General features: G+C 36.3%; 1 protein-coding gene across 1 annotated transcript in view; it reads right to left on the bottom strand.

Moving 5' to 3' along the window:
- Positions 1 to 23,949, bottom strand: part of CFAP47 (cilia and flagella associated protein 47) — a 371,213-nt gene that overhangs the window by 83,770 nt on the left and 263,494 nt on the right. Inside the window, exons 52-55 of the mRNA XM_076355671.1 lie at positions 17,198 to 17,373; positions 14,797 to 14,904; positions 10,321 to 10,432; positions 3,288 to 3,392 (exon numbers count right to left, since the gene is read on the bottom strand). Coding sequence (XP_076211786.1) covers positions 3,288 to 3,392; positions 10,321 to 10,432; positions 14,797 to 14,904; positions 17,198 to 17,373 — 501 coding nt within the window. The remainder of the gene's footprint in view (positions 1 to 3,287; positions 3,393 to 10,320; positions 10,433 to 14,796; positions 14,905 to 17,197; positions 17,374 to 23,949) is intronic.

Genomic DNA, 23,949 nt, shown 5'->3' with positions numbered 1-23,949 from the left:
ATCCAACAAGAAAAAAGACATTTTAATCTTACTGAAGGAAATTCTTTGGTAAAAGTCATCAAAGGCTACAGGATTTTAATTAAAAAAAAAAAAAAAAGAGTAAGAACTATTTATATACTGATGTAGAGACTACCCAATACTAAAAGTCAGAATATAAAATTAGAGCCTATGTTTTGTTTAGGATTTAGACAGTGATTTTTATCACCTGGTTTGCGGGAACTTCTGCATTACTCAAACTAATAAGAATTAAAAACTACCTCCCTTTAAAATTACATTTTATTTCGTTATTGTTGACTTAAACATGACCTATAGCCTCTTTATGGTTACAGATTCATGAGCAGGAAGCTAGCACCGCTCACTACTCGGATTCTGACGGGAAGGCGAATGCTGCTGCTATACAGACTTTGAAGCAACACAGGACTAACTCTTTGGTGAAACCCCTTTGCTGGTCACAGTCAACAAGAAAATGCCCAACAATTGCCAAGCGCGCATGCCATAGCATTTGTGTTCCTGACTCATGTTCTTCCTCACCACATCGGCCTCAAGAAGTTAAATGTAAAGAAAAGGCTGAGCACACTTTGCAGGCTTATTTTGAAGGACTGGAACACAGGCATGAGTATGCCAGAAGACCATGTTTTCAGAAAGCTGGATGTGCCAAGCTATTAGTGGTCTACACCAGCTTGTTATTGATACTTTGTGCTTGCTTACAAACACAGTAACAAAAAAAAAAAAACTTTTTTGCAAAACTCTTAATACAGAAGTTATGAGGCAGCATGAGTCTAACAAGGCTTTCCAGGCCCACTGTAAATTTGTGTGAACCACCTTGTTCATAGCAAGTAATTTTACATTGAGATACAGTGCAGGGGTGGGAGGAGTGCACGTGTTCATATTTTGTGCAGGTGTGGTGTAAAGATCAAGTCTGAGCTTCATTGCTGAAGGCTCAGGCTCGTGGTCTACAAACATTAAAGAATGTAGCTTCCACTCATTTTTTGTGGTTAACAAGCAGAGCCATTTTGAACCCTATTGTTTCAAGTGCTGAGCACCTTTAAAACAACACACTGAAACTTTGTCAAACTGAGCAGCTAAAGGAGCCACACAAAATTCGCGGTCAGTCTGGAAAATAAAACCAGACAACCAAAAAATGATACAGGTTATAGGACAGGCCTGCCTTGCCTGACCTGCAGTTACAGTTCCTCACTGACCCACTTTGTGATGGAGGTCAAGATCATGTGTGCTCAGTGCAAGAAATCAAGAGGAAAAAAGATTAAAAAAACCAGAATCCTAAGGCAAATAATACAAGATAGGATCTAATATTGGGCTTGGTTTCTCTCTAATATTACTTACTACTGTTAAATGCTCTACATTACACCTGGATGCTAGCAATGTGGTAAAAGAATAGGATAACACAGATACGTTAGTACTCTGGGTGTGGGTTATGTTCAAGCTGACCTTTCCGTAGTGCTGTCCCAACAAACTTAATTTCAGATTTTCACAATCATTAGAGCTAAACTCAGATTCACTTTGTGAAGAGCTCTTCATAGAGCTTCAAACCAGAAACAAATGAAGCAGGTAATAACACAGAGCAGTTTCTCTCAGTTCAGCAAAGAAACACAATCAGAAACAGTTAAAGCTTATCCTATAAGTACTGTCATTAACTGATTTTAGATTAGTCAGCTATTCAGCTATCAGATGGCTTAAGTGTCCATTCAGATATATTTAATCAGAGAAATCAAGGGAGGGAAATCAATGTCGGGGGGTGGGGGGTGTTACATTAAAAGTTGTTTGAGGCATCTACCACTGATGAGAAACATTCTTCAAGTCTTCATTAAAAAGGGCAGTTATATCTGTGCAAATACTCACTGTCAGCTATCAGTATAACAATTAGCAAACTAAAATAGTCTGGGATTAATTAGTAAGGACTGTAGCAGTGAAAATGAATGAAAATTTACAAAATTCAAAGGATTCAGGTATAAACAGAGCACTAAGAAATTTCAAAGGTTATACCAATATATTGAAACAGTTAAAGGGGTCTGGACAAAGCAACTAGAAGGATGGGACACTGACTAAAGTTCACTGCAGATAAAAACTTGGAGATTTGCCATTACTTGAAAGGAGATGCACTGGATGACAAGATTCAGGTGGCAGGGCTCAATTTGTTCCTGAAAGGTTTAAATGAATTGTTGTATTGTTTTATTGCTTCTGTATTCGGTGAAGAATTTCTTTTTTCTTTTTTAAAATATAGATAAGATTTCTGTGTCCCATCAGGATCCAGACAAGATAAGGACATTCTGTCCTCTTGAACTAGCCTTGGATATATACTATTCATATGAGAATTGCTGTCTCCTTGTTTTTATCCTTAATAAATATTTAAGAAGAGAGATCCTGAAAATAAATGCTGTGCTAGCACCACCTACAAATAACCTGTCTGTTCAACATACTTTATCAGGAAAAAAACTGCCACATCACTTCCTTCACTATTTGTTTTCTTTTATTCAAAAGAATATTTGCTTTTGCAGTATTACTTAAAATACTACTGAAAACTCCTGGTAGCACTGAACTGGAGTAATTCACAAGTCAGCAGTCTATTAGGATTTCTGAAAGAATACAGAGAGGAAATTGCACAGAAAGCAAATGCTTCTATCAACCACAGCTCATGTGATGAAATATTATCATTTACATCATACTATCAGTTTTTGTTTCCAGTTGTAATTTTTAATCAGCTAGTAGGTCATGTTGATGACTCATGTTTCTTTATTTACTTGTTTTTCATTTAAAATTAGGAAAATTCACAGAGAAAAAAATGTCAACAATTTTAAGATGCTCATAGTAAAAACCATTCTCAAACAAACTGAAAGGAAGAATTCACTTTTTCAAGCGCATGACCTTCCAAAATTCAAATCAGATAAAAAAGAAACAATTTAATTTTGTTTGGGGTTGGGAAAAACATCAAGAAATTTAATTTCAGAGGTGACAATGCTAAGAAGTGCCGGTCTTCTGGTGTTGACAACAGCAGAACTAATTACCAAGAAAGCTAAAATTATTCATTACTTATCCTAGCTCCTAGGCCATTACACCACATTTTAATACTGTAAATAGAATAACTTCTGTGTAAAACTAAGGTTAAAACAAATTATAACTTTTGAACATCTTTGCATTTGCTCTTTATTTTGCATCCAGCCATTAAATTTCAACTTGACCTACAGACCGAAACCCTTACTTACATGCCTATTAAAAATATTATCTAATCTGCATTCCAAGTGTTGTGGGCAGCAAACATAGTATCATACCTGTGAACATTTGAAGGTTATTGATGCCTTGTGATTGCCTCTTCCAAGGGCAGATGGACAGAATTGCACAGGTACTTCAGTGGTGGAATGAGGAGCGACAACCAGCTGTACAAATACAAGAAGCAAAGGATAGAGGGGGGGAAGTCAATTTTTTGAGCCCTTTTGTGCTTTGCATCGACAGCGTTGATGCTTATGTGATTAATGTGTTCCACCAGATGCAGTCTCTCCTCTCAGCAAGCATAGGCTGCTAAGGCAGCAAGCGTATTGCAGTAAACAATACTAGTGGCAGTCACTGCACGTTCATTCCCCAGAAACTACAGAGCTGGTGTTACAGATTGCCCCAAGGACATGGACAGCAGCTCTCACAAATACCGCTCAAAGATGACTTTGGTGTCTGATCGTATTGATGACACTAAAAGGTTATCACATTGACCTACAAAGACAAGAACTGGCTTATAAGGGAAATACATTGTAGGTTTTAATAAACTAGTGCTTTGCCTCTCTTCTGCTTACCTTTATCTAAACTAACATTGTAAATGGTGTTGCTGGTGTTCTCTTCATCTGAAGTATGCTACTTGAGTCTCAATTGCACAGGGAAAAGCACAGTAGCTGACTACAATGGGGTCATAAATGTTTTTAAGAACTAGATAAGCAGTGAAAGAATAGAATTATGAATAATAAAAATGCCAGTGCATTGAGAGAACAATCAGCTAGAATCACTGAATACACAATTACCGTGTCTGGTTTTTTTAATTAAAAAAAGTACTAGGCTTTTAATATCATACATGTTTAAATAATGTTTGCATGTAAGAAGATATAAAAAGATAATTGATTGGAATTATGGACACTCAAGCTGTATTTTATAAAATGAATATAATTTACAACTAATAAAGGTCAGAACAACACCCTACAACAGCTGGCACTGACAAGACCTTTTATAAAGGAAATGTCAACCCTGGAAGAACAGGCCGTTAACAGGCAGTGAACAGGAGTTATTAAAACATTCATTTTTGTTTACTACATTTAATGGCTGCAAATGCCTGACTGCACCAACAAGCCCTGAAACCTCTTCCCACCCCAGGGGTTTGACTGCCTGTGCTCTGATACAGTGCTTGGCTCGTGGCTGAGGAAGGCTTGAGCTTACGGCACAGCAAGACAGGGACCTCCACCAGTAGCCTTGTCCCACCACACCCAGAGACGGCGAGCAGAGCCATGACAGGGACAGGGATGGGGGCCCACTGCGGCACCAGGACCACTGGCCATGGCCACAGCGCTGAGGCCAAACTGGAGGCCCCAGAGGGTGAAGCAGGGACAGAGGTGTCCACTCCCAGCCCAGGGCAGAGGCCCCTGATGAGGCTTATGTTGCTTTTCCTTGCTGCCCTGTGGCTTTCCCTGCCATCTCAGAGCTGGACCCGGGCAGGGGCCACAGGCATCCTGGTCCTGCCAGTCACCTTCTGGGTGTGTCTATAGGGTACCAGCACAATTACGGACTGGGATGCTGGTGTACCTTGAACAACAGATATTCCTACTGACGGCAGTCGGAGTTAGATTGAGCAGAAGAGAGGACAGACCTCAGATGTGGTCAACTAACGCACTAAACTTGAAATGTTATTTTTCTCTTTTGGGGGGCAAGTTTTAAAATAACTTATCAGAATATTGCCATAACAGTTTATTGGTTTGAAGACAGTTAATGTCTTGTCTACTGGGGGGGTGGGACTGTATTTTTTCAAACTTTTCCAATTTAATTTGACAGTTTCCACTGCATGACAAAAAACATTTCTGGAAGGGTAAGTAGGTGGGTCTTATGCTCAGAGCATGCGGCTCGCCGCTCTGGGCCCACTCCCACTCAGCTGTTACAGCACCTGCACCTTCCATACAGGGAGCACAGCACTGCTGTGTCGCCTACACTTCACAATCTCGTACGTCCCGTAGGTGAGTGATAACTTGAAAGCACATTTGCCACCAGCAGTCAACTGCCACCGTCCCACACTTGTCACCTTTGCAAGGCTTCTGTGTTACCCAGAATAACAGATCTGAGGGAGAGTCACCTCCCACAAACCACCTCCATCCCCATCTGCCCCACTGCCCAGAGTTCATTTAGCTGTTCATCATCTAAAAGGAGCCTGAACAGCTCATTTCTTAGTGAGTTCCTGGGCATGCACAGTATCCAGAGACCTTTTCTTGAGATTTTTTTACTTTCATCTGCAGTCTAGTTCCTACCTACTTTGTCCAAACCAGCCAGCCCCATTTATCAAATGAAGACTTACAAATGGAGAAAGAACCTTAATGATTACCCCCTCCCAAATACTTTTGAACAAAATGAAAAAGCAAGGTAAAGACAGGATGTCACAGCATAAGAACACATTATTAAATTAAAACTACAGTTTTTAAATTTTTAGTAATTTCACTAAGAGATATACATTATTTGGAATAATATCTCTCCCATAAAGATGAAAACAGACTGAAGTTCCATTTTCAATAAGCATTACTTGATATACTATCATTACACAGAAAATGCACTGCCACAATGAACCTAAATCAACATGGAGTTATGATAATCCAGCAGACTGTCTGCTCTGAAAGCAGAAAAGATTTTTATTTTTTTATGTTATAGATCTGTTTTAAAAAAAAACATTTTATATTACACAGTACTATGATCTACTGTATCCAGAAAGTAATTTGTTTTGAAATAAAGAGTTGGGTAAAAAGAAGAACTTACTTTCTACTGAAAACCAATGAATAAATTGCTTTAATAACTAAAATTGAGAAATAATGCTAACAACATGTCTAAAGAAGGTCATACTTTGCCACAGTGATTCAATAAAATATGCTGAAGTTAACTCATCCCCTGCCTTTCATTTTGTTTACATAAACAAGTGTCTTCCAAGATACTCATGTGAAAGGGAACTGGTATCATTGCTCTTCATAAGATCTCAGATGTAACTGTTCAAATACAGAAACTGAGTCTGAAGAAGACTGAGCAGCTACACATGCATTATTCCTGTTACAAATCCAACAAAGGAGGGAAATTTTTCATTAAATCTACTCCGTACAAAACAATACTCTCGGTCATTAACAAACTAATAAAGCGTGCACACAGAGCCTTTGAGACTGCACTCCTCTCTGCCATCCCTTCTTTATTAAGTTATTTTTCCTCAATAAAAATTGTGTTTCATAGCCGATCAGGATGGAAGACAGCTTCATGAAAAAGGTTTAGGCTAGTTATAAGCCAGGAGAATAGCAAGCTGAAGACTTAGAGTGAAAGCATGTTTCTTTTTGGCAATATAGATGATCCCATTTGTAAGAGGTTTTTGTACATTTAAGTTACATCATAAATATATGTGTGTATAAATATAATACACATACATGTGAAATCTGTCCATGTATTTATATAGAGGAAAGGAAGTAAGTTGGGGAACATAGCAATACGGATGATTGAGAATTTTCATCTGTTAAATGCTGAACATGAAGCCTTCTCTACTGGAGATAAAGAAAGCTGTTGTTAGGAAAGAAACACAAAACTCAACATCCGAATGACTGTTTCCCCAGAAACTCATAATGCCCAATATTCTAATGAAAAACAAGTTAGGAATTGCAGCAAACTTATGGGAGTTCACTTCTGTTCCAACTTTTAGAGAATTTGGCAGCATTTATAAAGATGTTAAGTTAACCCATACAGCGTAAGGTTGACAAGAAGGGAAACAAAAATTAGACGTAGCTTGTTAAAAAAAAAAAAAGATATGAAAATCCAAATCACATTAAAGGAAATCCTTGAAAACTTTTATCAAATTCTTGAAAGAAAACCAAGATGGTATATTCCATTTAAAGCTGTTTAGGCTACAATTGCAAAGCTGCTAACAAGATACGTATACTTTTGTAATTTTCATCAGTTTACAAAGAAGTTAATGGAGTTGCTTCTAATTTACATGAAGCTGACAAGAGATTTAAAGCCTTCGATTTTCATTTAGACTTCATTAAGCACCCAGAAGTTCAGGAATACTTGAGCGTAATTCAACTGGACCTCAGGAAAGCCTATTATTAATGATGTCAGTACTTGAAGTTGAATCAGATCTATGGAAAATAATCCCTTGTGGTATTTCAGTAATGCCTTCTGTTGCAAACTGAAACTGGAACAAACTTCCACACACATAGAAGTATGATAAATATGATACTCAAATTTGTTTAAATTCTGAAATATTAGTCAAAATTTTGGTTAATATTTTAGGCAATTCATCTCCAGGAAAGATAAAATTTTCTCCGATATCTCTGTTGACTCTGGTTTATCTAACGTAACTCAGTGACTGATGAAATCTGTTTGAGATATTTTCTGACTGACAGCCCAATGTCTTCGACAGTTCTACATCTTAGATGACGTAAAACCAAAAATGGATAATTATATGAAATATTAAAATGACAGATTTAGAATATGCAGAATTCTAAAATGACTCTACTAATTCTCTTCAAACATTACCTATCTTAATTGGACAATCCCATCTTCAATCTGTTGTTCTAATAATTTGCTCTGTATTGCTGCATTTCATCTGAGGATCACTCAAATTGGAATTTTTCTGCTGACAAGAAAGCATTATTTGCTTTAAAGAGAGCAGAACCTTGAATAATTAAGATGGGAAACTTCTTCCACACATCACAAAGACATTGAGATAGGCTTTAATATAAACTAATACCTGAAACACAGGTTACAGTTTATAAGAACAAGCAGTAATCTTCCAGAAGTTGAACGCAGTGCTGTATGGAGGGACTAAACCTAGGACGCAACATATTCAGGAGAAGAAGCAGGTATTTAAACGCCACCCCCTGCCTTTGTCATCAAAACTATGAAGGAAATCACATTACCTCTCCAAACATGGGTCTGCAATGGAAGAAACAAGTTCAAAACGGGACAGATACATGAAATAAATGTTAGGTAGTTGCTTACAGCAAATTCACCAAAGCCATCCTTTAACTGGAAGAACTACTGTAATTCACAAAGAACATTTCAGAATTCAATGCATAAACAATATATAGGACTGAGTATTCTATTAAGAAGAAAGAAGGAAAGAAAGAGAGAGAGAAGAAAGGGAAGGGAAGGGGAAGGGGAAGGGAAAGGGGAAAAGGGGAAAAGGGGAAAAGGGGAAAAGGGGAAAAGGGGAAAAGGGGAAAAGGGGAAAAGGGGAAAAGGGGAAAAGGGGGAGAGGGAGAGGGAGAGGGAGAGGGAAAAGGGAAAAGGGAAAAGGGAAAAGGGAAAAGGGAACAGAAAGGAAGGGAAAGAAGGGAAAGGGAAAGGGAAAGGGAAAGGGAAAGGGAAAAAAGAAAATTACTGCAGTTAGTGTTGAATGTGTCCTTTCCTAAGCAATGTAATGTAGTTACTAGTGATATGTGAATCTCTGGTGATAAATTAGGAAAGCAGAAAGGAGAAGATTTTTTTTTTTTTTTAATTTCCTGGACAAGGTAACATGCAATCTGCAGGAGCCAAAAGTCACTATAATTAAATCTAATACACTTCTGTGTCAATGACCTAAACATAGCATGTATAATACTCCTAGATTATTAATATAGTTCGCATCCATTATGTTTCTTAGCTCCTATTCAAATACCAACTGATGAAATGATTAGTAATAGCACTTGTCGAGTTTTAACGTAATGTATGAAGATGTCTTAATATGCATGACATAAAAGATAGACTAAAATAAACACTTCACATTTTATACTTTTAATTTAATATAATACTATGTATGCAAAATATAGGGCAGTTCAGTAAATAAGTGTGATCTCCTTTAGCTGTTAGCTTTAGAAACCCTTTTAAGAACATTTGGTCTTGTTGTACTGTTGTATTTGAGGCTGAAAGCTGTTTAGTTTCTGAAAGCCAAAAATGCATGTATTATGACTTTATAGCATTCCTCTATTTTCCCCATACAATCCATTTTCTACCTTCTCAGCTTTATTTTAGGATCTTACTACAATATTCCTCTCCTCTCCCTCTGACCCTTATACCAGTTTGCACAAATAAACCAGCTCTGGTGTATGTCTTCCCTGTATTATCTTCCTCATGTCTAGAAAAGGTGTAATTGCCATTTCTTTCCTGTCCGCAACAGGTTTCTTCATTTTCTTTTTTCACGTTAAAGGTTCTATATTCACATCCTAGTAAGAGGTCCCCCTAACCCCTTGCACCAGAGTTTCCACACATCTGTCCTCCCTTTTCTCATCTCCCCATCATAAAAAGGACACATATTTAATAGCATTAATTGTTAATAACATCCAAAGAGTTCTTTATAGGACCTGTACTATTAACTAGTAATCAACGGTCAATAAATATTTTTCAGAATCCTGACCATCTAGAACTCTAGCCAATCTCAATGAAAATATGAAAGCTGAGCCCATCTATACAACTCTCAGTCCTTGAAAGGAAAAAATGTTAGGCAGCAAGATGGAAGGGCTTCTGTGATGGAGGAGGAAAAAGTAATGTACCCAATAGTAACAGGATGAAGATTTTCTCAGTAGAAATCAGTCTCAGGGTAAACGTGAGTTTGGTGAATAAAATGATTCCAGGTATTTGCCTGAAGCTTCCTTGCAGCTAAATTGATCAAATTCTTATTCATAGGCCCTGAAAGTTGGTGCCATGACTATGAGATATTCTTATATTTATATTAACATTTTATCTACTTACCTAAATATTTACCTAGTTATCCTATCGATTCTTGGAAACTTGTGAAGCTTCTAATACAGCTGGTTTGTTTGCAACTTCTCCTTCTAATATCTCCTGAATATTATTTGCAACCAATACTGCAGTCCTTCTCAAAACCATTCCACAAAGCATTCCAGGGAAAAAAAATCTATACTTCGGCTTGCGTTGTTTTTCACGTTTAATTGTTTTCGTCCTTAAGCTATAGAATCCCTAGAATACATACTTATAATGCCTCTAATCCTTGAGATTATGTTGTGTATTCTGAACCCACAGTACGATACACAATTCAATATGTTTTGAAAAGAAGGCTCTCTTCTATCGTTTTTGTGAAAGCACAGAAATCTTACTTACAGGGTGTTTTGGATCAGTCTCAGTTGAAAAATTGCTAGGATTGCTGTTAACAATTTCGAGCTCCAGAGTTTCATGTGTAGGATTAAAGAGAGGTATGTAAAGACGAGCCCATCTGGAAAAAAAATATATATGCAACGACTATTAAGTACAAAGTTTCTTCCATTGCATTTTATTATTCATCACTTGTTTTCTTTCTTGAAAAACGAGTACTTTTTAAAATAAGAATTATGTTTTATTGCATGAGTATTTTTCCACTAGTATGGACACATATTTAATAGCATTAATTAATATTACTAATGATTATTAATAACAATAAAACCTGGTGGCAATAACCATTCTAATACTTGGGTCATTCATAAGGGCAGAATTTGTCTTGCTGTACTTCAGTTGCCAGGAAGTTAGTTTAAGTTAGTTGGTTAAAAGGACTGTCTAACTCCCTCAATACTCAACAAGGAGAAGAACATTTTCAGGGAGAATTGGCCCTAATGTAGATCACTAAGATGTGGAATCACTTTTCATTGTCTACAGGAGGAGCCTAGACTTGAGGCCTTAAACTTGATGCCTAACTTTTAGATAGAAGTATGTGGAAATGAATCCTAGTGTCTCTGATACCACAGCTTCACATTTATTCCTAGGCTCCAATTTGCAGATTTATGTCTCACCTTTCTTTCCTTACTTTTTGCAGATCTAACTTTAGAATAAAACATTTTAGTCAAATAGATAATTCAGAGTGCCAAGGCCAACAAAAAAAATGTGGTTCCAAAAAGTAAAATAATCTTATTATTCTGTAGTCTATCCACGGATTCATAGTCTGCCTCAGGAAAAGCACTGGACAGAAATTAAAGGTAATCAGATAAATGGTATCTGTAACTCCTTTCTGTCTAAGCAATGGTTTACAGGAAAAGCTTGTAATTAAGTGGTGCTGCCAATAGCTTTTGATTTAGTGCCACTAGGCAACCATTCTTCTCGATCATCCTGTAACCCTGAGATCTCAAAACAAACTTAGTGTTCCACACCAGCCATTTCAATGCAGGTTCTGCCTGCTTCCCTCCTCATTCTTCCTCTGCATGGGCTCAAAATCTGTTTCATTTTGTACAATTGTTGCATTGTTCATTATAGCATAATGGTAAATCATTATGTTGCACATGTAGATTATGTATTTTAAGGAGTATTGTGGCTGTCCCAGAACAAAGATTGGAGTATGCTGATTGCCTAAATGTTATGCTTTAAATCAGCTGGCACTATTTTACAGACTGTCCTTTATTTTCTAATTAAAGAATAAACAAACACAAGATACCTTCAATAGGGAGCACAATTTTCAGAAGAATTTGTAAGACTCCCAAAAATCCCTCTAGTATGATCAAAATAATGTATTATTTGCCTTTAACAAAGATATATGACCATAAATCACGTTCTCATTGTAACACCAAGGGACACAGAAAAGAGATTCAAGGTGAGTCAGTGAAAACATTAAATAAGAAGATGAGATACATATAATTTATCTACCTAATGGATATTCCCTCTAGTCAAAGCTGTGGCAGGTCAACTGCCAGATTGCTCCACATATTTATCCTCTGGAAAAAATTAGTCAGTTGATCATAGCTAAATCAGTAAGGAAAAAGAAAATACAAAAAGCAACACTGAGAGGAGAAGGTATTTCAGTCAAGCTTTACAACTGTAACTTCAGGCCCTAAAACTTGTGTGCAGGTGGGCTCCTTCCAACATATGCAGTGATATAAATCCCCAGCAGCTGAGTGGCAGACTTGTTTTTGACTAACACTGTCAAAGCATTGTATCACTGAGGTCTCAATAGCAGAGAGTAGAGAAATTCCAGGAAACTTTCACACAAGAACCTCAGATTCACTTGATAATTCCCATTTTTCACATTTACCATCTCTAGCCTTTACTTTTTTGCCTGGTCTCTTTCATACATAATACTTTGTCAAAGGGAAAACTATGTTGGAATATCTGAAATTTCAGTAACTGACTGTTAGAGGTTCTTCAAGGGATCAAAATCCATTAAGAACCTCTGCCAGCCCACACAGATTGACTACCGTGGTTATGCTAGAAAAAGTTGTTGCATATGACAGTAAATTCAAGTCCACTGTGAACATCATTTGACTGACTCATCTTCAATGACTTCGCTGTGGAGCCCATAACAGGATGGATAAATGAAGGTGGAGAATATCAAGGAGAAGGTTTCCTTGCTTAGAGGCGTATGCTAAAGGATGTGTTAAATCTACCTTGACAGAAACAAAAAGCAGATCTGACTGTGATAAACCCAGAATGTTAGGGTGTCTGAAGAAGGATTAAAAGAGAAACTGTTAGAATTTGTTCTTTTCTCTTTCAAGAATTGGTTAGAAATTGATTCTAAGTGTATCAATGGGTTCTTGGCTCCTAATCCAGTTCCAAGTGATGTTTCAAGGACACAAATTCTTAAATTCTTCAGATTGATAGCAAAAAGAATGCGGCAAGAACATAATGAAAAACATTATTCTTAGAAGGACATCACATATGATAATGCTTCTTCTGCATTCAAGGAAAAGGTGGTAGAATGGAAGTTAGTCTCTTAAAGAACTACAAAGCTTCACCAACCAGAAATGCTTCAAACATTTTATGACATTTACAGTCCACGTCTCTGGGAACATAGCAAGGAAGTACACCCATTCAAAACAAAACAAATTGATACCTTTCTTAAACGGGCAACACATAAATGTCTACCTGCATTGCCTTTACATATTCAGAATACATTAATGCAGCCAATTTACTTGGACTATCTCATCTTTTCAGCAGGTAGAGCAATTCTCAGTAATTTAACTGTAACCTCAATGCCATCATCGATTGCCATTGTCCAGAATTTTGCACTTCAAGAAGAGGACATTACGCTGATGATACAATAGAAATAAGTTTCTGGGAAAAGGAGAGTGTTGAAGGAAATAACTGAACAAAAAGCAGGAGACTTTATGAAACGAAGAATATGGCAGATAATGCAAACAAAAAAAAGGAAGAAGTTTGTCAGTTTTGTTATACTGTTTTATAATGTATATATAAAAAGATATATGAAAGAGACTACTGTTAATTTCCTGTTATACATTATTGTTGTTGCTGCTGTTGTTAATAATTAAACTAATAGTACTTCTCTGTTCTTCCACCACTATCTGCTGAGGGCAGATGTAGATGAGTTCATTTACATATGCATAGGAATTACAACACGCATCTACTTGTAAAGTGGAAAGAAGTCTCATTTGAAAAAATAAAACATGGAATTCAATGCATTTGAGATGATAGATTTGACAGGCAAGTGTTGTAGTTAATGGAGCTAATCCTTTCCAACATATGTTTTATTTGCAGTAGGCAGGATGACTTGCCATTCTCAGCCAGAAGACCACTTGTGCATGTAGTTTACAGGTAGTGCATGCTAGAGAAAATTACGAATGCCAGATAGTCTGAATGAAAAGGTTTTAAGTTATTTCTAACTCCTAACAGTGTCAGCCTACATAGTAGAGAAAAAATACGTTTTTCACTCCAGTCGGCCCCGAATTTTAAAGTAAAAACCAGGAAATGGACAGCCCTACTGATTTTCTTAGAAAAACATAGTAACAAAGGCATTGCCAGTTAACTCTGGTCTGTACATCGTATACGAACAGTAGAACATATTCATTCACAAAAATTTAATCAGGCAAAATTTCATGTTGCACTCTCTAACAACATTTTTTGCTCAGTCTGTAATGTATATTAATTATAGATTTAGTCAAAGATAAGGTATACAGAAGTAAGTGGAATTTAGCATTCAGAAGAGCAGTGTGTCCACAGAACCTGCTACTAAGCAGAGGTAATAGGTGGAAGAGCACTACTGAAATTCTGGCATTCTTGAAAGTCTTATCCTAAAAGTTTTGATTTCTGTCTTGAAAGTCAGAACTGAAAATTATCTATCGAAATGCAAGATGAAATTTTTCCGAAGGAAGACAAGAATTGGGTTCATTTCTGTCTGCTCTAAGTAGCTCATTTTCTTAACACTCGCAGTGTTCCAACCATGTCTAACCCCAGGATCTGCAGGACAGAAGTTGTATTACTTTGCCATTTCTTCAGAGGTTAAAAGAAATTGATAACTGGTGTACAAGCATTTGTAAAGCAGGTCTGTCAGATATATACCTAGTTCAGAAAGAGAAAAGAGACAGAAAATAAAACAAACCTACAGAACTCTGTATTATGGATCTTTATGATTACATTCTGCAGTATTTTCAGAGTGATTTCTATATAAAGACTTCAAAGTCTACATACAGGCTACAATTCCATTTCAATTCTTTTTCTGCAAGGACAATTTCACCTATCTACACATATATCTATTAAAATTATCTGCAAACTACTATAGTACATATACAGCACTATTCTGGCTTTTTGATGTAAACTCTTCATATGTTTTCCATGATATTTCAAACCAGTGACCAAGTTCAGCACTATGAACTACATACTTACTTTCCAAGCTCACACTCTATTTCAGGTAGACTAGCTGGCAGTGGTTTCTCTACAGTCAACTTCAGTGCATACCAAAACTCTCCAACCATATCTGACAGGAATATGACACTAAAAACAGATACATAAGCTTAATATGACACAGCTTTTGTGCAGACAGTTAAAAATATACAGATTAAAATTCAGGAAAAACCTAATGAGTTCAACACAGCGAGTTCTTTAATTAGCTCCCAGTTTTCCTGTAACACTTCTTGCTGGTATCTGAATTCAACTACCAAAACTAATAATATTTACAATTACTAATGCAACAAAATCTCTTCTTCATCTTTCTTAACTTTTTAGCATAAAAAGTTGTTGGGTTTTTTTGTTCATGGTTTTTTTTTCAAAAATACAACTCAAAAGCATTTCAACTGCTAACTTACAAGAGTAAGCTTTAATTTCATTTCAATGTCACAGTATTTTCTTTCTAGCCATTTTGAACTCAAAGGACAAAGAAATAGAAATAGCATTCACTGATTTTAAAAAGGAAAATCTTTTCAAATCTAGTGATGAAAACTGAGGAATAGATATAGATACATTTACATGAGCATGACAAAGATATGCTTGAAAGGAATATTCAATATACTGTTTTGGTATATAATCAAATGTCATGACTGAAAATTGCTTGCTGCTAGGTGAGATATGTACAGCTGTATATTTCTGTGACAGACATTCTAACACATTACTACCCTATTGCAGATTTCTTTTTCTATTTCTTAGTTTTTTGAGTAGCAGAGTCATAAGAACATTAAACCAAAGCACTGTAAGCATATAAAAACTTACATGAAATGCACTGTGCAAACCCATGACCCACTAAGGACCAGTTCTTGTTCTAAATGATAGATAACTATGTCTGTTCCATGACTTTATGGTTCCAGACTATCCTCTGTGCCAACAGAGCCTTTAAAGTGAGCATAAAATAGCTTAGGAAAGAATCATCCATTTGAAAAGGTACACCTGCCACAAACAGTTTTATAACACTTCTTCCCAGCTGCTACCACAGCAAAGGAAACAGAGCATGGCTTCAGAAAAAAAAGATAATAGTGTGGATATGATGTGGAAGTACCTCTGTCTAGCTGTAATTGTAGTCCTTGGGAGCTATTGCAATTTAAAGCAACTATTAGACAGCTTTCTAGTACAGTACTGCATAATTGTATTGAATATGTACAGGCGTGCTTTATGTCATCTTTGCATATATTCCCCTAAGTCCCAGCCTACCAATTAGCTGAGCCCAAAGTTTTGCCAGTTAAAACAAACCTTTATTTTATTATTTGGAAATTCTGCACTGAAAAACACCAGAAATATTATCTGGTATGCAAAAATGAGGTCTATTCTCATTCGCAGCTTCAGAATGCATAATTTCTACAAATTCCCACAGAAAAAAATATTTACTAGAGTGATAACAGTACTCATTTTTATAAAACAGTATTGCTTGAAAGCTGTATTGTACAATGATACCTGCCATTGTTCTGGTCTTTGGAAAAATCAGTACAAGCAAACCGAATGAAACTTTGAAATACATGGATTTTGGCTTTGTAAATATTTGGTCTTTGAACACAGGTCATCTGTCTCTGCCCTCTTCATAAACCACTCTCCCACCCTCCTCCCCATCCCCGTATTTTTGCCAGTCAATTGATATCATTGAAAGACAGGGAATTGTTTTTCAATCAGCCCTTCAACTAAATAATGCTTTGCTAATCAAATTCCAGGAAAATAAGCTTTGCAGTTCTGCACTTTTCAGTTACTTGCTGAACTGGCTTAGCTGAAACTAAGATCAAGAGGTCATCTGTCTTTGTATTGCTAATTATCGTACAAGCATGGTTGCCTTGGGATTTCCAAGGTAATGAAAAATTTGTAATTTAAAACCTCTCCGTATTCATTTAGTAGCTCATTGTTAATTAATGGAAGATTCAGAAGCTAAATGGATTTATGTGAAGACTGTTAAAGGGTTCTTCACCTGGGTTTAGTTATGTTGTTATAGTTTCATTCCTTCTCAGAAGAAAAATGAAATCATGTTATTCCCTTTACGGAACTTACCAATTTACAAAACTAACAATTCATCTGAAGTTTTCAGAGGGGACTTCTAATATTAAGTAAATTTCTAAAACATCATTCACTGAATTCCAGTGAACTAGAATAACTAGGGGTTATTCTACTGCCTGTCAGTCAGGTTTTTCCCCTCAGAGGAAAGCTGCTATTTGGGATACAACATATTTAAAGTTGGAATTTTTTTTAATTCCATTTATTACATGTTGTGGGGTTTTTTTAGGGTGATATCTACATCAAGTGACCGAGGTTTCAATGAAAGTAGTTCACTTATTAGTACAAGAGCCACAACCACAAGTATCAAAACTCTGCAACTTACCTTCCATCTGAAGTGCCAACAACAGCTGGGGAAAACTTCAGTTGATACAAAAATGTTTGTTTGGGCCTAAGAGTGAAAGCCTTTTGTCCACAAAGTGACTGATTCTCCAGCACCACACTCAGCTGGAGAATTTTATCTGCAGGATTAGTGATGGGAATACGAATTCCAATAGTATCCTAGAAAAAAACCACAAAATGAATTATGAGCCATTACACATAAAAGATCTTTCTCAAACAAGTGTAAGATGATTACTCATGATTTACACTTATGCAAACACAGGCTGCACCTTTGTTTGATGCGTGAACTAACCTAAAAAAGAGAAGTTGCAGCAAGAGGCATTTCAGCCAATCTTCAAATTGTAAACTCTTTAATCCCATAAATAAGGAAAAGTTCAAGTCTTCCTGGCCAGTCTGCATTCTAACAAGCTGCTTCACCTTCCAAGATACGGCTGAGGCTTGCCAAAATACACCTTACAGGCAGATCTGCTGTAGTCCCAACCAGGTAAACCCTCCAAGCCATCTCCCAACAGCCACGCACAGACAGTTGAAAACGTCCACTTTGCAAGCTGGCAAATGATTTAGGCTGAATTCTGCAGGATCTGTTCCTCTTAAATTTTAAGTTACATCATAATACTTGACATTAAAACAACACCACCTCAATAAACATTCCCTCTCTCGTTCCTTTTTGCCATTTCTCTTACTAGTTGTCTCCATATCTTTCTGTTTAAAGTCTATGAACGCTTCAGGCAAGGACCATTTTCTCTTGACCATCTGGAAAACATAGCTACTATTAAAGACGCATATTAAATTCCAGTTACTATAATAAAAGGGAGCCAACCTATGGCCTGATTAGATAAATATGTATACTTTACACATGGAACACCTTTGAGATGAGCAGGAATTGGGCACAGGCACCTCACTCTGCACAGCTCCTACATTGCATTCTTGAGCAGCCCTTGAAACACTGCTATATTTCAGCAGTGTTCCAGTGACCCCCTTCTTCACCGTAAGGTTAAAAATAGTGTAAATCCATCCTATGTACCCTATGCGTGTAAATATCAATACACTTTATGAAACGAAAGACTTGAAACAGACAGGAAGGAATATATTAATGAAGTCCACCATCACAGTTCAAGATGCATACCTGCAGTTTAAAATACATATGTTCCATTCATATATGTTCATCTATATAAAATATGCAAAATCCAAAAACAAATGTATGTATTTCTTTCTCTGTATCTATATTTATCTCTATCCCTATTTTGGTCTCTTTCCTTTGCTCTAACCAAGCAGTTTATTTCAAAATGCAGGTGTTTTTTTTTAACATATGGTGATTTTGTTCTCACAGCAAAATTTTGCCATATACTTTTTTGTGAAAAGTAAATAATTCAAATTGCAATATGAAAGGAGAAAAAGATAAAATATCTATTAAAATTAATAATACACTAAAAACTGAACATGAAATACTTTACAACCCCACACACAGCTGCCTCACTCTGGTTTAAGCCTGCCTATGATTTGGTAAATTTCTATATATTTATATTTATAGAAAATGACTACTGGAACACACATAAAACACATTTAATGTTCTACAGATGGCAAGATTACACCAACAATTTAAATCATTCAAGTGCCTTGCATCAGTAAGATGGGATTTAAATTTGCCATAAAATATTTTAAAGCTCAGATTAATACTTTTTACTGGTGTAAACAAATTTCTAAATCTATCTACCATTTTATTGCTAAAGGCTTCATAACAATTTTATAGTAAAACACCTACATGCTGTGTTGAAGAAATACTTTTACAGTCAAAAGGAAATATTGGACTGCTTATTTAGGAAAAAAGCTGCAACTATCAAAGAAACCTTTGTCATCTTGTACACAAAGGAGATTTTATATTGCCAACATTAGCTTAATGTAAAAGTGTTCTCTTGCCAGTATAAAATTAATACCTAGGATTATGTATTTCCCTGGAATTTCCCAGGAATTTTCCCTGGAATTGCTGTAAACTTTTCAAAGATCTGCTACTTCATAGATGGTAATAAGAGCAGATGTATATTTATCAACAGAATGTATATATATTGTACATTTCTAGGCCTTAATGGATTGTTATGGAGACATAGTACTAGGATAAATAACAAAATGCCCATGCAATTGCTAAGAGTATTATTTTTCCTGAAAGTACCTTTTTATCAGAAAGAATGCAAAGGAGTAACATCATAGGCAAGTTCTAAACACATTTATAGTCATTAATTTAGATCCACATTTCAGTGTTGGTTTTTTATAAACATTTTGACAGGGGAAGAATGTAAAAGTTGAAAAAAGAAGAGAATTAATCTCATTCCTCAAACTGTTTCTTGTATCAAGACTGCCAGTGCCCAAGATATAGCCATTCTGGTGCAATATATCATGTTTTTATTCCTTTAGAACTTGCTGTGATCCACTTCTTGTCCACTGGAGGTCATTTAAAATAATCTAACATAAGGTAATATAAAATAAAATGAAATGTAAATATGATATAACATTTATTCTCTGTGGAACTTGAAAAAACAATTGACTGCTTACACTTTAACCTACGCTAATAGCCTGAGCCTATGTATAGGTGTACTACTCTGTTATCTAGATTTTGCTTCAAAAGATGGTCACCATCATCAATTGTTCTTTTGTGATATTATACTTTGAAATTTTTATTTGCTGAACTATTTTCCTGACATATTTTATACCAAAGATTTTCTCACCATCCCATTCTCTACATCCTTCTTTTAGCAACTGGACCTACAGGATTTAAGTCCATAATATGTAATTTGACATTTTATTAATGTATACACTGCACTGAACGATCAACTAATCCTCCTCTAACTTCAACAAGGTAGGTTACAGGAAGATGGACACATTCTAAAATTACTGTGCATAACACTTCTCTGTGTTCAAACTTCAGTAATAATCCTATTTTAACCATCATCAGGTGTCAATGAAAGCGCTATCTGGCCAAAGTTTCTAAAAGACTAACTACACTTCTTAATGCTTTACAACAATTGTTTTCAATTAAAATCCAGTTTCATTAAGGAAATGACATTCACTCCGCATGTGTTTGCAGCTTTTCCAGTCCATGGACCTTGAGGAGAAAGCATTTGTACTTGCTCCCGAGTTTGCCAGGCTATTGCTATAGAAGCAAATTTTCAAGTCACGTAAGTGGTAAGAAATTTATTTTGATAGGCCTGATGAAATAACGCAGCAGAAATTCTTCCCTTTGTAGGTCCTTGTCCAAATCATAGTTCTTCTAGACTGACAAGTAACAAGTGCCTTCTTTCTCTGTGCTGCACCTCATGACAAGCAGGAATGTTGCTTACTCAAAGATTGAACTTGCAATGGTGGCAATGTTCTTAAAAAAATAGATCTTGGCCTTCTATCTTCCGTAGGCTCAAAATGATCAGGCTTTCAACGTCACCATCAGTGTGTTTATATGTCAGAAGTAGTTAAGCTAGAGTCTCCTGTTGTATCCTTATTATTTTTCACTTCCGTTTCTTGGAACAAAAGAGGCTCGAGTGAGTTGGTCAGCAGAGTTGATGACAGAGTTTCAGGGCCATGCTGAACATAGTTCAGCCCAGTTTGGTCAAATTAGTTTTAGAAATCAGAGCTGGCTGTTGAACTGCTTGATGCAACGTGCCTCCAACACACACCTTACCTCACCACTTCTGCTCTCCACACACACTTCTAATCCAGACCCACATGTCCACACTCAGCTGGGCCTTTCTCGCATTGATCATTCAGACACATGGAAGTCCTAACCTCTTATGTCTTGAGGGGGTGAGTCCTTCCAGCTTCCTAGTCACTTGTAAGTTAATGGAGCAGATCTTTGTGAAGTGAACCACCTCCCTCCCACCGTACAAGCTCTTTTTTTTTTTTCCCTCTCTGTGATGTAAACTAATTGCCACGATAACCCTCTCCTTTCCATGTAGGGTTATGATGACAGAGAATCACAGAATTGCCATTATCTTGATACTGTATTTTCCCATTTTACTTGGCATATTTTGCCTTACAAAATATCAGCGTGCAAAAAGGCACCAACTGTTCATCAACTGTTAAGTCTTTATCAGAACAGCAAATTGAACTACTCAAAACCTAGGACTAAACACTTTAAGCAAATTATATATTTGTAAAACTTGCTTAGTAAGGAATCCATTCTTATCACTATTACAGTACAAGAAACTAACTAGAAGAAAAAATGCGCACAGGACATTTAATATCAGAGGCTAATAGTGCAATGAGCTTCAGGTGTAAATTTACATATAAATTTACATATAAAAATCATACTGAATTGAACTTCTTTTAGCTGAAATGTGCATTAGTGCCTAAGTAATAATGCCCTAAGACAGAACACAGAGATGATTAGTTCATAAGTTATTACAATAATTCTAAGCTCACTGACTAAAAAATACTACACTGTTAACCTCCTAATAGGGACTAGATATTGTACCAAGCAAACAAACTGGTAAAACAATGTTTTGCAATAGAAGATGGCTAAAAATGTCTTTCTGAAATTGAAGGAAAGGAGGGGACTGCAAAAGCATTATATTCTGTGAGTGAAGCTATCTATGATGTCCTCAGCTCCACCAAAAGAAATCATGCACAGAGAAACCCACACCAAAGTGATATTACAATAATTTGTAACACATACAGGAAAAGTTAATGAACTAAATAATATGCACGTATTTGAACTTCCATGCACCCCAGTTTTGCCCATCTGTATAATGTTTCTGGTTTGGTATAGATAGATAGATAGAAGAAGTTGTAGCAAAGACGAGTTGAATTACAAAAGAAATGCTATATTAAGATAATTATAAAAAACATACCTGACAAGTGGATACAGACTGACTCAAAGTCAAGTTAATATCCCAAATTCTCATAACTGAGAAGTAATAACTATGCTTACATCTTAATGAATATTCCTTTGCATATGAAATCAAGGCTACCTCTGAGTCCACGTAGACTGAAGATCAATAATTCTACATCCTCCTGAGACCACAGGCAGATTTCCTTTTCAGATCCAGCAGTGTGAGATGAAGAAACTACCAATTACAGCTACTTTTTGCCAGCCTCTGTACTGAAGGTTGGCACTTCCAGTGATCAGCTCAGTTGCCTAAGCCACCGTGTACAGTAACCTGGCTTATCAAAGCTGAATCAGGTTAGAGAGCACCACTGAAAAAATGTAATAGTAGATTAATCTTTTCCATTACCACAGCCAATCTGGAAGGAGATATCTGCCACTGCATTAATGTAACAAAGGACCAAATTAATCTTCAGAGGATTTTACAGGAAAATCATTTACATCTACTTTGTCAACATTTTTGGAAAGCATGACTCAGCAACTGACAGATTGCAATACAGCTCCTGTTCATCATTCTTATAGGTCACTTTGCTGTGCAGATACATGTAATATAGGAGGTGCCAATGATGGAAAACATAGTTTGAATCAAATCAATAGATGTATTTACAGTCCTTGTTCAACAGGACTATTTTGGATGACTGACACTTCAGTAAATCCAGGCTGCATCTCTCACAAAGAGACATTTCTCTTTTTTTCAGAATGTCCTATCTCCTTCGTAGACTGTCATATCCACAATGCCAGAACAAAATACTTAAGGTCAGTATCACTCAATAAAAGCACTAGAAAGTGCAACATTTCTAAGTTAGAAACGTACTGCTCTTAGATAATGAAGTCAAGAGAGCTATTGGTTACTACTGCATTTTCAGAGAGTCAGTTATGTCTCATGGAAAGGTAATATGCAATTCTTCTTCAAGCATGTCATGACACAGAGGTACTTGCCCAAAATCAGCCTCAGAATAGTGACAATCGCCATTTGTAACCAGTCCTTTCTTTCAGGGAAGTCAAGGAGGTGTAGAATATAGGGTACTTTCAGTTTCCAGATAGCTTCTGATATATCAGGTAGACAATTAGCAAAACCTGTCTTTTCCAATCATGTCTCAGATCTAGACTAAATCTTAACCACAGAGATCATTGTGAATGTCAGTCAGGTTAAGTATTTAAGCAAATCTTTGTCACTCTCTTATTTACCAAAGAAGTGCACTATTATCCCCGGACTTTGAATGTATACAGAACTACAAAGTTTATTTCCTGAGGTAATTGTATCTACTCATATAATGCTACAACAAACAGTTAGCTGCAATTATTTTCTGCTGGTCTCACTGATTTGTTTTCAAGTGATATATGAAGTTACAATAGTGCCATAAATTCAAAATTCCAGTAGATTAGAACAGACTTTGGAAGGCTTGGTGAGTGCTGATGATTTCTGCATATTCATAACGAGGTTAGCGACTGAAACGAACAGAATTACTTCCAGGAACTTATTCTAATAGCATTTAATTTACCCTATTAGACATTGAAACTGATACTTGGGCATACTGTCCTGGATTGAAAATTTGATGTGGTGAGGTTAGAAAGCTCCCTCTGGCATGAAACTACAAACATGATAAAGACTACGTCAGTGAAATGCTGAGGTATCAGCTTGCTCAGAACTGATCAGGAAAAGGCAGTGACCAGCACTGCCTGTATTCCAGTGCTTCCAAGACTTTCAGAAATACTTGGTAAAAATAAACTTACAACCACCTATCAGAACCTAATGCTACTACGGTAGAATAGCAGTAATGACTAATTATTACAATACTTCCATCAACTTTAATGACTCCCACTACACATGTGGAAGCAAATATTCTACCATGTGCCTCTACTCC

This window comes from Aptenodytes patagonicus, chromosome 1 (genome assembly GCF_965638725.1).
Source record: "Aptenodytes patagonicus chromosome 1, bAptPat1.pri.cur, whole genome shotgun sequence".
Classification (NCBI taxonomy): Eukaryota; Metazoa; Chordata; class Aves; order Sphenisciformes; family Spheniscidae; genus Aptenodytes; species Aptenodytes patagonicus.
The sequence above is the reverse complement of the archived record's forward strand: the minus strand, read 5'-3'. Positions and strand labels throughout refer to the sequence as shown.